We start from the raw sequence: 17,035 nt of genomic DNA, 5'->3' as shown, positions 1-17,035 counted from the left end.
TTTAATCTCAAAAAATGCTACTCCCGTACTAGTATGCTATGCGGCTTCATGGGAAAGAAAGGATAATAATGTACGGGACGTAGGGATGCATGCATGTATGCTAGAGCTAAGCAGAACCCAAAATGAGGAACGCAGAAGCAGAAGGGAATAACAGCGCTCAAGGGAACCAACATCATAAAAAAAAGGGATGAAAACTGAAAAATGAGTAATAACCCCAAAATGTGGGTCGCCCAAAACAGTAATGAAAATGCACAGATGCAATAAAAGATATGCATGTACGTATGTATCGTCAATCCCATCATAAAAGTATGCCGCAAAGGAAAAAGAAAAGAAAAAGAAAATTGAGTGAGGTGAGAGAAAGCAGATAATCCCCGAGGGAATATGGTAAACGCAAGATGTAGGAAAATCGCGAGGGTCATCAAGTATATACAAACAAGTATGAAAAAAATGGTGGGAGAAACACATATTATATACCGAAATATTCATATCCACCTTTTTTCCTCCACGGCCATCATGTCCATGTCCACGTTAGAATCCACGTCTCCCATCTTATCCCATCATGTAACATCACCCCTGACCTTCCTCGCTGCAAACCATCCTAAATCCACTGCCGTGTCATTAACACCAATAACCGGCGCCGACTCCTCCAGCATCTCCCACGGCCGTAGTGGAAATCGTCCCACAATGCCGCCCGGATGCTGTACGCGCAACTTACCGACAAGAGAATTCTGGTCGTCAAAGGGGAGGAAGTTTGTGGTGTTGTAGATGTTGCCGCTTTGGAATTGTTGGGAAGACGAAGAGTTTGACTTAGCACCAGGAGGTGCTCCTGCAGCTGGCGTTGCAGTAGAGGCGGGGGGGCCTAGTGTTGTTTGTGACAGGTTAGGTACTACCGGCTGTTGTTGGGAGGATTGCATGGTGGATGACGATGGCTGAGTGTCTGCTGCTAAGGGTCCGAGGAGAAAGAAAAGACGTGGGTTGTTTTGTGGGTGAAGGAAGGGAGGGCAGCGGTCGCGGAAGAAACGCGAGCATTGGTGGCGACTATCATCTGGGATAGAGTCGAGGAGAGTTGCAGCGACATCTAGGGCTTGAGTTCGTAGATTGGTTGATATGCCAGCATCGGTACTGTAGAAAAGGGGTTGAGGCTGTGAACCTTGGAGAGGAACAGCAAACGTAAGAGGGGTGGTTGGGGGAATGTAGTAGGGCTGGGCGGAGGGGACCTTGGGGGAGAGCGTCTTCGATAGAGCGATGCAGGTGATTGAGATCAGTAGGCGGGATTGGTCGGCCAAGTCGGATTTTGACAGAGTGCCTGGGGTAAATGTGGACCGGTGGATGGAGACTAGACGGAGCAAAATGTAAAACCAGAATGTAATGGCAGATTCCTGGGTCGCGTGAGCCTGGCGAATGGCCGCGGCTTGGTCGTTATATTGGGTTATATTGATATTCATGATGTGACTTTCAAGGATGGTAATTCTGTGCAGAATCATGTTCATCTTTTCGATCAGCATAGGACCCAGTGACGGACTACCATTCTCCGGAACGCTAAATGATAGATTCTCCACTATGCGCAGACATACGAGCGCAGAAGCGGTTATAGATGTTGGCGCACCGGACTTGGATACCGGGCTGGCCGGCAGAGAATCGGAGGAGAGCACAAGGGACAGTAGTTGCTCCTCTGCTCGTTGGCGGATCTTTGCGAAAAAAGAAAAAAAAAAAGTCAGCACTGTCATCAAATTGTAGTTCAGATGGTATCCTGCTCACCTCTGTTGCTGCATCTGCATGCAAGGTTCCCACAACATCAATCCAATGGGACTGACCCTTATGCATATTTGATTTAGCCGCTTCAAAGACGACATCATAAATACGCTTTTTCACGTCATTGTCACACTCGAAATTGAACAGCAGTCGTAAGTTTATTAGACACAATGGTAATGAGAAATCATTGATCGACTCTATAGTTCTTTCGGCTGCAGCTAGGCCTATCCCTAGACGAGTTAGTTGCTGTATTAACACTCATCACAGGGTTAAAAAACATTACCAGTTTGAACTGGAGACGCCAACAAACGACCCAGTGCCTGATGTGTTAGATTCATGCAGGCGGGAAATGTTTCCAGTAAACGGTCCCGACAATCCGCACCAACAATAGAAGGATGTCGAACAATAATTTCACACAAAAGAGGCGTCACAATGGTACTCAGCATATCATTGTTGAATTGCTTGGGTGGAGTGTCAACTCCATTTTCAGAAAGGTTTGCGAGCAAATCTTGGATGAGGCCGAGAGCTTCTCCAGAATACTGTCTCATGTACCCTTGCCGGGCAATTTTAAACCGATACGCAACCTTGATGCGAAAAAGAAAACAAAGTACGTAAGCAACTGCAACATTTTACAACTTGTGGAAAATCTGTCATAACTTACCAGACCCTGCGATCCATTCCCATTTGACAGCTTATCGTCTAGTAGCTGAATCATATCGATGCGAAGCTCTGCCAAATCCGGAATGGCATTTTTATGCGCATCAGAATGCAGAAATGCTCTAGCAAGTACATAGAAAGAGTGCAATGTCACGCATCCGACGCCGATAAGGGGTGGTAAAATGGAGGAGAGTTTTGGTCGAGGTGACGTCCTCAGCACCGAAATGACCCATTTGATCATGAGGTTATCGAACAATTTGGTATTGAACGGCCTAAGGTTTGCGAAATATCGCGCAGTCTCATGAGCACTTTGTTCCCCATTTATGCTGCCAGCTTCAAGTTTCTTCCGAAGGGTGTCAAAAATTCGTGCCATGGTTGATTCGTCCATGCTATTCCCAGAAGTTAACAGCTGATCCAGTTCTTCCGTGAATGTGGGGTTGGCTGTATTTAGCGTATCAACAATGTGGTCAGAGACTGGAGAGCAAGCTGCCATGGCTAACTTCCTATCCCGTTGGAGTTGATCTCGACGGAGCATAGAAAGCGTGGACAATTCCGCTGGAAGCTTGATGGCAACATCCAAAAGTGAAGCAATTAGATCTTGGACCGATAATTCAGTTTTGCTGATTCTAGCGTAAGCTCCTGTGAAGCTTTTGAAAAGATCACCAGTAGCACCGATGGCATTAAACGAGTCTAGATGATAGTTCAGTGTGTCGACGGCTGATGCTACTACGGTCACATTGTTGGATCCGGAAGCATACTTCAAAACGTCGGCAAGCATGGAGAAATCACATAGACATTCAAGAATATATCGTACTTCGAAAAATTCTTGAGGAGTAAGTGCCGATGTTTTGGCTTCACTTGCGAAATCGCGGTCAATAGCACTCCTAGTGCGCCATTAGCAGGTAAGAAACGGTAACGTAACATCTAGCGATTTTTTTTTTTTTTTTTTTTTTTTGAAATAAATAAAAAAAAAAAAAAAAATTGAACTTACTTGAGACTATTTTTGACATGAGAGGCTACCTGATTCCTTATCCAATTTCCTATTTCTGACCTTACCGTCCAGCTTAGCGACGTAAGATCAACATCATCTGTCATTTCAGCATCTCCATCTATAGAAAGCATAGGAAACATGTGGGGAAGGCGCCGTCGAACGGAAGCCTTAATGAGTTGAATCGTATCATTCTCAAGAGCTACTGAAAATCCAGTCCTTGACAAGAGCGTATTCCGCAAATTCCATATATGGCTTGGGAGACGATGTGGTGGAAGATGGCCGAGGAGTCCGATGTCAGCCGAAACATGCTACAAATGTACACGTTAGATAACAATTTTGATCATGGATAGAATAACATTCAGGAATGGTGGGGTACTGTACCATCTGCTGAAAGTCAGAGACATTGCTGAGAACCCCACGTGCCATGAGCCACTGCAGGTATTTTTGCTACAGAGAATGATTGTGATCGAACCAGCTCGCAAATAACATGGTACACATCAAAAAGCCGCACACCTGACTTCCGGTGATCTTGTATGAGGAACGAAAGAATGTGGGAGTCGATATCGACCCCTGACTTTTTCCATTTCCGAAAAACGCGCACCACCGTGTATGTTCGCGCCGTCCCATACCGAAAGGAAGTCGATGCCCATTCTATCAATTTGGTAACTAGGATGCTATAGTCCTGAGATATATTCAAGCACTCTGAGCAAATGGTGGAAACGTCACTAGAAGAGTCAAGAAGTTGGATGAGGCGTTGATTGATAGATTGTATGGGTTTCCCACGATCGTTCTGTAACCGACAAACTCGAGTGTTTCTGGCCTTAAGGTTTTGGAAAGCGGCCTTGTCCTCTGGGAGGTTCATGTCTAGACATGATGATAGTACACTTTCGTATTTGGCCCAGGTCCGAGGAAGAATAAAGGAGGATGGATGATACAGGGTTAATGTTTTGGTCAGGCGAGATAGGCGCTGCGCAACGGGGTTCAAGTGTGCATTTTGACCGGCGTCAGACACCTGCAATATATAACATCAGCTTCTAGGTCCTAAGAATAGGGAGGAGAAAATGGGGGGAATTGTGATATAACGTACCAGACGGAGTTTCTCCAGTAAGCACTCCGCCAAACGCTTTGCCCTTTTGCGATAGCGGACTATATTTTGCCAGTAAACCCCAACCATGAGGAGCCACACAGGAAGGCTCTCAAAAGAAGAATTATCTAAGGACGTAAGAAACCAATCTAGAAAATGATCTTGCTCGATCAGGTGTTCGAGAAAGATCCGTGCCGAGAGCCTGATACTATAAGAGATCCTCAATTTCCAGCTCGCATCGCCAAAACTAGCAATCACGCCCTCGATGAATTGCTGTACGCTGACAGTCCAGTCTCGAACCCATTTTGTTTCGAGACCACTCGCAACTCCCGCAGAGGTCCCTTTTCTCTTGAATGCGCGTAATTCGTTGGCACCCACGCATTTAGCCAGCCATATAGCCCGACAAATAGGAATGGATTTCCCAAGGCATTGGTCTAGAAGTAGTTTGCCCCTGATTCCATGTGGTATAGTGCGACTAAGTCTACGTAACGGAATAGAGGGGTTTGCCAAATCGCGAAGCCAAGCCTCACGTTTGATATCGGTTAGTGTAACCCGGGGAGGAGGCCGAAAGGTCGACGCCGCGGTGATTGTACATAAGGCCTGGCGTTTTTCGAGGGCTGCAGCAAAAACGGATGACAAGAGTTTCAATCCAGAACGACGCTTGAAATGGGGATAAACACTTGTTCTGGCACTCGTGCTCTCAGTAGGGGGCACTGGAGAGCGGTCATGGAAGCCTTGCTTGATGGTTTGCTCTGACAATACGTCTTCAGGGTGTGATCCTCTCCAAGGAGCGAAATCCGCAGGTTCTACAATGCACATTAGTAAATGGGAAATAGAAATCCAGAAAAACAAAGCAACATTAATCAGGGCTTCTTCAAGTGTAAAAGGACATACTGTTATCTGCGAATCGTGGTGCAATGGAGGGAACGTCGATACGATACGGTGTCGTCGTCACCTCTCCGCATTCCTCGTTTTTTTTCTGGTTCGTCGCACCAGCGACATACCGTTCTTGGATGCCATATTTCCAAGGGCGAATAGGCAGCGGGGGCAAAGATGCAGACTGCGACCACTGGGCAAGCTCCGTCTGAGCCCCTGGACCAGTTCTCCGTATATCGCTCGGGAACGACCATGGCGGCCGCGCGGTCTGCTCTGTCGAAGAGGCATTCATGAGATCTAAAGGATTCATAGAAGATTCTGGAGCTTCGCTTGCCGTGGAGGAACCATGATGTTGAGAGCTGGACTGGTTTTGGGATTGGTGATGTTGTTGATGTTGGTTCTGGAGAGGGTCCTCGGACGACTGCGAAGGCCCATTGCCAGCATCCAGCCGCGGTCTCTTGGCAGGCCGCTCGCCATCAGCCGCGCCACTGTGATCGGACTCAGTGAGGTCGATGACCGTATTTTGCTGCGGGCGGGAATCAATTGCCGGATAGGGGTCTGGGGCAGGGTAGAGGTGGGCTGACGAGCGTCGACTGGGAGCGGAGGGACGTGAAGGCGGTCGGTGGGAAGAAGGATGGGGGATCATTTCCAAACATGGCGGACGTCCCGATGGTGGACATCGGAACGATCAGGCCATTTTCATTGTCGAGGGTGAGTTGATTGCGGTGGGGAGAAGATTTGACGGCTGATGCGGAGGTGGATGATGGGCTATTAGCCGGCAAGCCAAGTTCTGCTGTGGCCGTAGGAAGGTGATTGTAAGAATGTGACAAAGCCTAGAAAACCAGCGCAAACCTCGAGCTGGATCGACTGGTATCTGCAAATCTCTTAGGGAGATTGATGGTTATGGCTGTTGTTGCCGGTGGGTGGTGGTTGGTTGGCTGAGTTTGGATTGGGTCGGGCAACGAAGTTCGACGATGTTTGTCGGCAAACGTCAGGTGCACGGCAACCTTGGACCAGCCTACGATAGGAGGACTGGATAACTCCAACAAGCACGCCGTAGTTAATGGTGAAGCATGGCACAGATCGAGTCTGTCAGAAGAATAGCGGTTGACAAAGCGCTGGCATCTCTCTGTCTGACCAGAGGCGGCGGCGATTTGGCTGATCAACTAATTATTTTCCAAAAATGTCAAACCTTCACCCAATCCAGCATCATCATGCACGGGATAGAGTGATAGTTCTGTGTCTATTTACAGAAACAGATGACAGATGAAAGAGATAACTACTCCCGCAGTCTCACTTATTTTTCAAACCACCGGAACCATCCTCTACGTCTATGCCCGCATGCTGCTCTCACCGTTCCTCACAGACCTCTCAGGCAAATTCAGCATTGGTGCTGAACGGGTTAAGGTTAAGTTGCGGGCTCTTCCGTGGTTTAAAAAAGCGCCAACCACTTATTCGGCTGTCCCGTCTTGGTTGGCTTATTCCAAGATTTCCGGGATTATTACTTACTATTAATGTTAACATGGTGAGTAATTCATGCTTGTGGGAGTCGTCTTGTCACTGTGTTGGAAGGTTTGAGCGTCAATATGCGCGCCTCCTCCTGCGTTGTGATATTTACATCGACATCGGCTTGATGCTTACCAGCCATTCATTCATCAGTGCAATGTCTCCTTCGGACCAGGGACAGTTGTCATTACTGTCATCCAACGTGGCTATCTAAATATCCATGTCAAGCAGAAGACATCATCAAAGACTCGGTCAAACCTCGGCTCCGTTTCTCTACAACATCACCTTTTCTGGCTGAGCGGAAACGATAATATATCATCAGTCATCACTATTGTCTCACTTCAGAGTTCTCTCTAAGCAACAACATCCCTTCCGGTCTCTCCGGATGATTAATTAATTCGTCGCTTTTTTCACAACAGAAGTCAGATGTGTTTGTGCCATGTTACATTGCTAGTTATACCTCTCCTCTTTAGCATGCCTCTCACAACCAAGACAGGTCCCTACATCCTGTAACTAACTGCCTTCCAGCATGCCGTTACTTTGAAAAAAGAACTTTTGGGTATTCTATTGCACAGCAAGAAGGGAAAAAAAAAACAAAAAAACAAAAAAAAAAAAAAAAAAAAAACTAAAAAAGGCAAGGTTTATTCCTCAGGTATCCACTCCTTTGTCATCAGTTGTTTGACGAAGTATCCAACACATGGCCTAAGGTGAGCGCAGGCTGAAGAGTCGGCTCCTTACGCACCTAGGTATGTATCCATTTAGCCACCTAATAGTTGAGATATACACGACATACCCTGTGCCCTCAGGTTGTGTCTGCCGATAGGCTCCGGGTCAAGCAGCGAGCTGTAACATTTTCATAACACCATGGAAACCCCTGTTGCTCCTGGCGTCCGATAATCACCGTCGGCCAAATTATTTGGACACTCTTCCCACCTTAAATCCATTGCCAACATCAATCCGGGCCCGCAACGATCGTTGCCACGACCGCCACCCACCACTGACCAAACCCTGGCCATTGTAGTCCAATCGAAGTGGACCCCACTCCTTGGCAAAAACGTGCATTCCTGGCACATTGATTTCACCAGCTCGCACAAGGGGGAAAGAATGAGATGATCCCCATGTGGTGCTGAACGAGGATAGGCCTTGTACATGCATCTCACTGGGGCACACGACATATGCGTGATGGCGTACACTCTATATTATCTCCGCCCCTCACTTTTCGGAATCGATTGCCGTCTTTCTTTGAACAAAGCCTGGCCCGCATCAGTCAAGTAAAACGATATACAAAAACTGTCGCTTTTGCAGGACCCCTGCAATATACTAGATAACAGTCGACAAGACACCTCTCTCCCAGTCCAGTAGAAAGTTCTTTCAACTGACAAAAAGACATGCCTCGATTCGTAAAGGGAGGGTCAAATAAAAAGGAGGAAAGAGAGAGAGAGAGAGAGAGAGAGAGAGAACCATTCAACCATCCTCACCCACTTCCATTCCAATCACTCGACCATATAAAGGTATCGCACCGCCACTGATCCCCTGTTTTCTTAATACCCGTAGGTCCCAAAGGCCGCGAACATATCCAAAAGGATCGGCCGCGGTTGATTCCCGCTTTTTTTGTCACAAGGCTGATGCAAGGTTCATCGTGGCCATCACATTTCGGTGGAGGCTTTTTCGTGAAGAGCTTTGACCATGATTCCTTGTTGGCAATTGGATCATGCACTCTACCGGAATTATCATTATCTTTGTCGTATGCCGGTGGGCCAGCCGTCTGTGATTGTTGACATCCATTTTCTTGAGAGTCACAGCAACCTCCTGATGAACATGGAGGTTTTATTGCGGTTCCCTTTTGTGGACTGCCACCTTCTGTCGTAGCCGACGACTTAGAGTGGTCATTTTCATCATCTGCAGAAGCAACTGTAGTACAAGGAGTTGTTTTCGGGCCAAAAAAACCTTTCAAGGTTTTTTGCCCCTTCGCCTTCGTAGTAGTTGCCGACGACTCACTCCGTTTCAAACGTTTGGGTCGTGAGGTTGTCCCATCATCCTCTTTCTGAGGCCGCTTCGGAGTGTTTGGCTCTGCTGATGTTGCTATCGGAGTAGAAGACGGGGAAGGTATATTCGACCTCCCTATTGCAGAAAGGTTGATGTCGGAGGAGGCTTTATGGGCAGAAATGGGGATAGCTACACCGCTAGCAGCGTTTCCACTACCCTGCGAACCATTTTGTGACCTCTGTTGAAATAACATATCTTTAATGCTTCTTCGCTGACAAAATTCAGGAATTAATCTACCCGAAAGTGGAAGAGTATCTGCGAGGGAGTATTCCCGCTTCCGCTGTCCATTTTCGAAAGTGCCCTTCGGGTTGAGAATGTCGAGCATGTTGACTTCTATCCCGTCCAATGACACCTTATCCTTCAATTCGGCAAAAACGGGACAGTGATCGGAGCCCTAGAGTCACTATATCAGAATTACATGTGGGACTAAAGCATAACAGTAGGGACGCAATCACCATAAGGCCCTCCTGGATATTCGATGCAGAAAACCAGTCTTGCATACTTCTGTCGCATAGAACATAATCGATCCGCGCACCGTAATTGCCGGGTCGAGCGTTGACTCTTTGTTCCCAGCAAGTATACATACCTAGTCGATCACGGTGGTATTTTCTACATAAATCCACAAGGACAGGCGTTTCCCTTCCGTGGTCCCTGTCACCAATAACCTTTCCACCATCGACCACTGATTAAAGATACGACGAACGGGCGAAGATACAAACTCCGAATCTGTCAGGGTACCTTTCCTTATCCCTTCGAGAGCACGGGCCGAATCGATTTGAGAGCCGCTGATGTTTAAGTCTCCCATCACGATGACGCGTTTCCCCATAGTGGCTAGATTCCGTACTCTTGCATCAAGCACATTCACAAACCCTGTCCGAAACCCGTCTCTTGTCTCATCCCTGTTCGCCGGACAGTAGACACCAATCAAGACAAATGCTGGGAACTCCAGGATCATACAGCGTCCCTCAGAATCAAGCGTGGCAGCATCTACATCTGAAAGAGCCAGCTGTTCAGCAGTAGGGTAGCCGCCGATCTGTGCTTCTTCTGGCAAGTCGCGGAACGAAGTTGGTGACGATAAATTAGACCCAGATGTTGGCAAGCACAGAATGCCCGTAATCCCTTCTTCCGCGCGTATGGGACAGCATATAGAGTTCCTGGTATATATCACGACTCCAGAATAACCTGTGCGTAGTGTTAGTTACATATATACTTGCATAGGTATCCGATTCAAAAGTTCATAGTACCCGGGTCTTACGGACCCTTTTTATACTTGGGTAGGCTGAAAAAACAGTCCCAGCCATTAACAAGGACCATGTCATCTTGCAAATCTTTCCTTTGAATTTTCGTTTCTTGGAAGATCACTATGTCTGCTTCAAGGGCATCGAACATCGCCTGTATATGGAATATTAGAAATTATACATATACGCAAGGTACAAACTTCTCGGGTCTCTATATTACTAAATACTGGTACATACCTCGAAGGACCGCTTCTCTCTCCATGGATGATACGAAAACGGGTTACTAAAAAATATATTGTTATTTTGCCATAGACCTCATAAAACCATTGTCTAGACCATAACACTGACCGTATCCCATTAACTACAACCAGAGTGGGTTAGTTATATGTGGAATACTGAGGTTGAGCAAGCTTGCGTACCATTCCAGGTTGTCAACCTGACCATCTGTGACGGGTCCTATCTGATATCATCAAAAACAGATTTTTGGGACCGATGTTTTCAAGAACCGACAAATGGCCCATACAGACTGTCAATTAAGAAAAGAATTATTCATATAAAGGGCACATCCACGGTTTGGAGGGAGTGTTGTGTAGATGTTTAGGGCATTATCGAGCGATTTCCTGCATGGGACGAGGAGTTGCCAAGATCATCATGTGATATAGCGTTCTCTCGGAACTGTCGCAATCCAGCCAAAGATGGACGATCATACAACATCACAAATTCCTGATTCAACACACAACACATTCTTCACACAGCAACCACCGACCGTCAATCGGCTCCCGTGCAGATTGATAGAGTGACTAAACATTATGTTCCCTCGTGTTTCAGTTTTTCGCCTGGCCCAGCGAACTGGTGTCCCCGCGACCCGTTCGTCGCCCGTCCGGTCTGGGGTTCTCCAACGTCGATTCAACAGCACCGAGCAAAAGCTTCCCCCACTCCCTGACAATGCCTTTAACCGTGAAAGAGCTGCTGTAAAAGCTCATGCTGCAGCTACCAGTGGTACGTTTGCCTGTTTCTCCGTCTCGATTTGCCAAGTGGTGTCAAAGCAGGACAATTCTAACCATTACTTGTGTTTCATTTTTCGTAGACTTGTGGCGGAAACTTTCCATCTAGTATGACCATAAACACCCCTCCCTCAGCTATCCTATACTCTACGGTCGTTTCCCATTTCTACACATCCAGTTCATCATTCGAGTGGATTAGAATGATAGAGAAAAGAGATTCCCGAATAGGTGATCTAATTACCGTGTCAATTCTAGCGCTGTCGTGCCCGTCGTCCTTCTCGCCAGTATCAATGCCTACAACCTGTGGAATGAGCATTGGGAACACTGGGAGCACATGCCACCTTTGGAAGAGCGGGTAGAATACCCTTACCAAAACATTCGAAACAAAAATTACCCCTGGGGTGATGGCGATAAGGTATGTCCATGTCATATTTGGGCGCTTGCCTATGTGGTTTATATTTGAGCGAATCCCATTTGCTAACCCATCTTGGAAACCTATAGACCTTGTTGTAAGTGTTTTCTATACGCGAGGATCCCTCCCGTTGGTCCTCGCTGTTTTGGTTTTGATTAGACATGAGACCAGGATAATATCCTGATCTGAATGACACCCGCGCTATCGATATATTCAGCCCCCTTTGTATGGACTATTATTATCGCTAACGAGGATGATTCAACAGCTGGAACTCTTCCGTAAACTATCACAACCAAGACAAGGTTACATAAACTGCCGCCTCCCACATAGGTCTCTCCACAATCCCCATTCAGAGAGATCTCGGATGAAGTGCAAGTAAGCAGGTCGGGGAAGAAGAGGGGAGAAATGAGTGAAAAAAGCCCATACAATGTATTTAGTACACTCAACATTTTCATTCCAACTGTCTCTTTTTTCGCACGAGTGATTGGAAAAATCACCTCAAAATCCTGAGGGAGATCATGTCGGCTCTCGCAGCACGTCCCGCTCCCTTGTAAATAAGCTTCTTTTGTTTAATTACTTCGCTTGATTTAGAGTATGGAATACTACGCCTACTTTAATATGCAGTCCATGTCGGAGCTTCTCTTATCGTATGATGCCACTTCTGGGCAATAGACGCTTTCCCATTTCCGGATTAGTTCCGCCAAGTCCCGGAAACAGCGCGATGCGACTGCGATTCCAAAATGTCAGACGGGGGAGTTCACGCTGCTCCAAACGCTGCTCCAGCTTCTTTTGCCGCAATGCAAGCTACAATTATTGCTTTTTGAATACAGTGAACGAGCTATTATACATTCCGTGACTCTCCGTTCAAACTATACACCATCTCTCCACTTCTGAAAAAGATGGCCACCAAGAAAGATATGCGGAGACCGGAGCTCGGTTGGTATCTCCATGATGTCTGATTGATGGGACTATATCTTATGCTAATTGTTACCGCTAGTTGTTCCATATGTTGAGCCGCCGGCGAAAGCGTCAGAGGCTTCGGATATGAGCAGTATGCTATGCCAGCTGAGAATGCGTTCACTGCGTTGTCTTTGTCTTGCCATCCTAACTTGATGTTTTAATGTAGGCACGATGTCGAACACGATGCCCATGGCTGCTGTATGTACTTTAAGCCCGTGACGCCCTAATCAATTACAATGCTTGAAACATTGTTGACCAGCCGCCTTACGATATTAGATGTTCTCGAGAAATAAGTACGTGTCGCCTCCACACGCTCCTCACCCTTGCTTTCTCCGCCCGCCGTCTCCCCAATTCGTGTCTCCCGTGCACCTTTGCTAACAAAAAATCTTCCGCGCCAATAGGATGATTGCCTGGTATGCTTATTCCAGCTTGTTACATTGAAGGCATGGGAATCGCATCGCGCTGATTAACTGGAAACAGGGCTGCCGTTACGTTCTCCCTGCAAAACTGGATGGCGGAAACCCCAGAGCAGCAAAAGAAGACAGCAACGCCCGCATACATGGGTGTGATTATGGCCTGTAAGAACTGTCGCTCGCTGTTATAAACTTCTTGCTGGGTCCTATTTTCTGGACCGTTATTGCCTCGGAAACTAAACTAATCTACTTGACAACCCTTCTATATGTAGTCCTCTCTCTCCTTGTCGTACGTCTCGCCTGCGGGTCCTTTCCCCGTTTCCTGCGCCTTTGTACTTCTTGAATTGATAGGATTGGTTTTACACATATATAATGCCCTCCAAAAACACGACAAGCGTCTAGCTAACAACTTTTATATATAGACATACATGCCCATGTTTCTCCCTCCTCCCGGGAGGCCTACACCCAAAGCAGCCGCTACCCCTCCGATGCCACCCCCCTAATACACCGCTATGAAAGAGGGTTTTTTATGAACCCTTTTCTATATTCTCTGTATTCAGCGGTAAATATTTATGACGAAGGGATATTTACCTGCAAGTTACGTTATTCTATGCATACTTATAGCCAGATGCCATGTTTTGGACCAGTGCTTTTCCGAACGATATAAACAGGCTGCGTTAACAAAATGTACCATATTATTATTTTTTCCCTTCTTCCTATTAACAATTTTTCATTCTCAAGCAATTCCGGAACCCCTCATACTCTGTGGTTGTGTGAAATTAATTCACCAAAATATTTCCTAGCGACCTAACCGCACTGTGAAAAGGTACAACTACGATACCACAATACAGAAAGTTAGCAAAAGTGTTCTTCCCCATATTCACAGGTTTCCCCACCAACCAGCCAGCCCCCTCCTTTAAATTCTAATTGCTTGCTTTGACTGGTGAATACCACAACACTTAGCCCATCCCCTCCCCCGCCTCCTTACACTCGTGGCCTTGACTCATCATGTGTTGCTAAATTCATACTTCTCCCAGCCTCTTCCCAGCCCAGCTCCTCTATTGTAGGACGCGCAAGCAATGCCGTGTTTTGCCTTTTTATTGAATGATTTCTGGTTAATGCTCTCAGTACCGTTTTTAGGAGGGGTTGGACGCCCAGCCTCTCCGATCAAATATTTCTGGAAGCGGGGGAAGCGGGGGACTGTGTTAGATGAGCTTTGTGGATGATATGGCTTTCGGTTGCTAAGGTGTAGAAGGCTGGGTGGTGGCGGGTCTTTGCGAGATGGATGATTTCCTTTTCTGAAAGTGGTTTGTTCATTTTCGTTGCTACGGTGTTGGGTCGCGATGTATAGGAGTCACCAGCTGTTGCTATGCAAAGTTAACAAACGATTCCAGAAGCTGGGGCTTTCAAAGAATTCATTGTTCCAAAAAATCATCCATAACCTCCATTTTTGATATCCGCGATTTTAAACGTAACTCGACGAGAGCTTTGGAACAAGTTAATCAAGAGGATATTTTTCTACCCCTGAGCTCCCAATCCTTATGGCAACGCCATGCAATTCATCCATGCCTTGGGCAGACTGCGATGCAGGCCTTCTCGATTGTATGATATTGGACCCCACATACCACTGACCAATATTTAATTGTTGCTATTGTTAACACCAATTCCAATCCCAGGTGATGGCATTGCCACCCGCAAATGCAGCACCGAATTTCTTAGCATATTGTGCACGACATTTATCGATTGCATCAAAGACGACAAAGTTCATGTCGAGAACAGCAGTCCCAACATGATATTCGAGAGTGTGATGGCAGAGCTGCGACGACTTTCATCATCTACAACCCTTTTTCCATCAGCAGAGACACAAACACGTTTCTGGGCCCTCTTGTCCCAAGCAATTGATGACCAAGTCGCCGCCGTGCAGTCGAAAGTAGACGCACAGATCCGAGCCGACTTCCTCGTGCGGGCCAACCTGCTCGCGAGGGAAGAAGACCGCCTGTTACAGCGCCTCAATCGCCCGTCGTATAAACCAAGTTTGCTACCGTGGGAACAATTCCTTCTCAAAGGGAGCCCTGGATGTGGTGTACGCCTGCCTCGCACCACTCCGAACGCTACGCTACAACTCATGCCAATTGGCGGAGTAGCGCTCCATCTCAGGTGGATGAGAGATAGACATCTCACCGCGAAGAAGTGTGAAGGCGTAAGTTAGGCATTGGAAACGTCCTTGAGGGATAAGGAAGTTTAGTAATATGTGGTGCTAACTTTGACTTGTTTAATTTTGCTGTTCGAAAAGTCCGTTCTTCCAGATGTGCTACCTGGCGTTCCCTCAACCTTGAGACGAACGAAAGTACGTATTGATTAGTTCATTTTGAGCACAGTCCCTCAATGCGGGCCCCTACCTTGTCAATTCCGGTTGGGCTTGATTGCTAAAGTAAATCAAAATTAGCCTTATCACTGTGACAAACTGCCTTCCTCTGGGCTCGAGTACGAACATACTTGGGTAAGAGACCAACTCTGTCTGGGTGTATTGAAAAAAAAGGAAGGGGAGACAAGGTTTCACTAAGCTGTTTTTCTCCCTGCAAAACCGTAGATTGCTCTGGCCCCAAATATATACTTTGATGTAGGTATCCAATCCCCCCTTACATTCCCGTGCCGTCCCACGACCGTAGTTTGTCCTTCGAATCGCCAAAACGTCGTCGTTTATTTACCTTATTTTTTTTTTCTTTAATAAAATAAATTGGCAGAAGTACGGCTCGTTTCCCCGCGAGGTCAACGTTACGGATCGTCTGGAGAATTTCAATGATGTAATTGGTAAGAATCCTACTCCCAACTCGGCTTTCTTTTCCATTTTCGTTCCATTCGTTTCCTTTTCCTTTTTTGCCCTCTCTTTTCCCTTTTCATTTTCATTTTGTCACAGATGATAATAAGACGACGGAACATTATTAACTGGTGGACTGTGTAGAAGCATTGGAGGGCGAGGAGCTCATGGACTTTAGCAGAGCACGTTCTGGGATCAAAGCAATGTACTATCATTCCCGGAATCCGGACATGATCTAGTTAAATGTGTTCAGGAGTTTCCAAGGGCGCAGGCACTTAAATTACTTTGATCATATACAAAGAAGGGAAATTAAACTTATGTTATGATTCTACTATGATCCCGACCAGGTAGCGGCGTGGTTTGTTACGGAGGCACAGGCGCCTAAGTATATCAACATTGGCCGACAATGATTGGCAGCACCTAGGAAGTCATAACCTCTAGACAGACCCACCTACAAAATCTACTTAAGCCAGCTCCGCAGGCCATAGAATTAAAATAATCAATCCAGAAATGTTCGTGAATATCAGAAATGAGTATTTGGGAATTCTCGGGAAAGTGGCAGGCATGCAAGGTGAATCTAAAAAGGCGGGTGAATGATTCGGCGATGGGTCCGAAGAGGTGAATTCCTTTGTTCTATTAACTTGTTGAACAAATGGTACTTTCTCTTTGGAAAACATCTCACCCCACGTTAATTTATCACATCATAAACTCTCATGTTCTTTTAACCCCTTGTTATCCCATCATTCGCATCCTCACACAACTAACCTTGCACAATACCCATGATCTTTCTTTCGCAAAAACCTCTGTTCCAGCGCCCTCATCAACAACCCCATAACAAATCGGAGGATATACGCATATCAAAATCCTCCTTTCCAACATGGCAGGAAACGATGTCTCTGCCGTCCATCGGGCATTTAACAAACTCTTTACAACCTTGACCCCTGATCAAGTCCAAAACTTCCAACATTTCTTACATGAGGCTACTGCTTCCACCACAAATCCTACCGGCAATGCCGCTGGAATCCCTTCAATGGGCCATGGCCCTACGAACATTCAAAAAACGAACTCTCTTACCGACATGGCAACTCCAATTCTTGCACCAGCAGCATCCAATGCAGTTTCTCGAATCCCTCCTTCCAGGCAAAGCGTGTTCGTGAGAATGGAAAATTGCGTCCGTTGAATTCGTTCATAGCCTTCAGAAGTATGTTTTTAATCTAAACATCGAGGATGTCGGCAGTTAACAAACTCATAGGCTTCTACTCTACGGCATTCCCTGAC

The 17,035-nt window shown here is 46.5% G+C and overlaps 6 protein-coding genes across 6 annotated transcripts; 4 read left to right on the top strand and 2 right to left on the bottom strand.

The window, feature by feature from the left end:
• Positions 1-557: 557 nt before the first annotated feature.
• On the bottom strand, positions 558-7,008 carry HCAG_01174 (predicted protein; the record flags this gene model as incomplete). The annotated part of the gene is made up of 11 exons (XM_001544078.1): positions 558-1,688; positions 1,759-1,982; positions 2,135-2,336; positions 2,414-3,293; positions 3,401-3,708; positions 4,206-4,412; positions 4,488-5,290; positions 5,379-5,886; positions 5,945-6,105; positions 6,499-6,526; positions 6,979-7,008. 11 exons carry the CDS (start codon positions 7,006-7,008, stop codon positions 558-560), a joined length of 4,482 nt encoding a protein of 1,493 aa, XP_001544128.1.
• A 528-nt stretch (positions 7,009-7,536) lies between these two features.
• Positions 7,537-10,572, bottom strand: HCAG_01173 (hypothetical protein; the record flags this gene model as incomplete). The annotated part of the gene is made up of 6 exons (XM_001544077.1): positions 7,537-7,608; positions 7,800-8,025; positions 8,345-9,306; positions 9,616-10,066; positions 10,168-10,304; positions 10,570-10,572. The coding sequence occupies 6 exons, from the start codon at positions 10,570-10,572 to the stop codon at positions 7,537-7,539; spliced, it is 1,851 nt and encodes a 616-aa protein (XP_001544127.1).
• Positions 10,573-10,959: 387 nt separating this feature from the next.
• Positions 10,960-11,667, top strand: HCAG_01172 (predicted protein; the record flags this gene model as incomplete). The annotated part of the gene is made up of 4 exons (XM_001544076.1): positions 10,960-11,149; positions 11,238-11,262; positions 11,410-11,569; positions 11,656-11,667. 4 exons carry the CDS (start codon positions 10,960-10,962, stop codon positions 11,665-11,667), a joined length of 387 nt encoding a protein of 128 aa, XP_001544126.1.
• A 798-nt stretch (positions 11,668-12,465) lies between these two features.
• Positions 12,466-12,996, top strand: HCAG_01171 (predicted protein; the record flags this gene model as incomplete). The annotated part of the gene is made up of 4 exons (XM_001544075.1): positions 12,466-12,502; positions 12,564-12,617; positions 12,693-12,724; positions 12,928-12,996. The coding sequence occupies 4 exons, from the start codon at positions 12,466-12,468 to the stop codon at positions 12,994-12,996; spliced, it is 192 nt and encodes a 63-aa protein (XP_001544125.1).
• A 1,732-nt stretch (positions 12,997-14,728) lies between these two features.
• HCAG_01170 (predicted protein) lies at positions 14,729-15,608 on the top strand (the record flags this gene model as incomplete). The annotated part of the gene is made up of 4 exons (XM_001544074.1): positions 14,729-15,139; positions 15,233-15,286; positions 15,386-15,439; positions 15,564-15,608. The coding sequence occupies 4 exons, from the start codon at positions 14,729-14,731 to the stop codon at positions 15,606-15,608; spliced, it is 564 nt and encodes a 187-aa protein (XP_001544124.1).
• A 1,026-nt stretch (positions 15,609-16,634) lies between these two features.
• HCAG_01169 (predicted protein) lies at positions 16,635-17,034 on the top strand (the record flags this gene model as incomplete). Its single annotated transcript, XM_001544073.1, has 2 exons — positions 16,635-16,906; positions 17,010-17,034. The coding sequence occupies 2 exons, from the start codon at positions 16,635-16,637 to the stop codon at positions 17,032-17,034; spliced, it is 297 nt and encodes a 98-aa protein (XP_001544123.1).
• Position 17,035: the final 1 nt, after the last annotated feature.

This window comes from Histoplasma capsulatum, genomic scaffold (genome assembly GCF_000149585.1).
Source record: "Histoplasma capsulatum NAm1 scaffold_1 genomic scaffold, whole genome shotgun sequence".
Lineage (NCBI taxonomy): Eukaryota > Fungi > Ascomycota > Eurotiomycetes > Onygenales > Ajellomycetaceae > Histoplasma > Histoplasma mississippiense.
The sequence above is the reverse complement of the archived record's forward strand: the minus strand, read 5'-3'. Positions and strand labels throughout refer to the sequence as shown.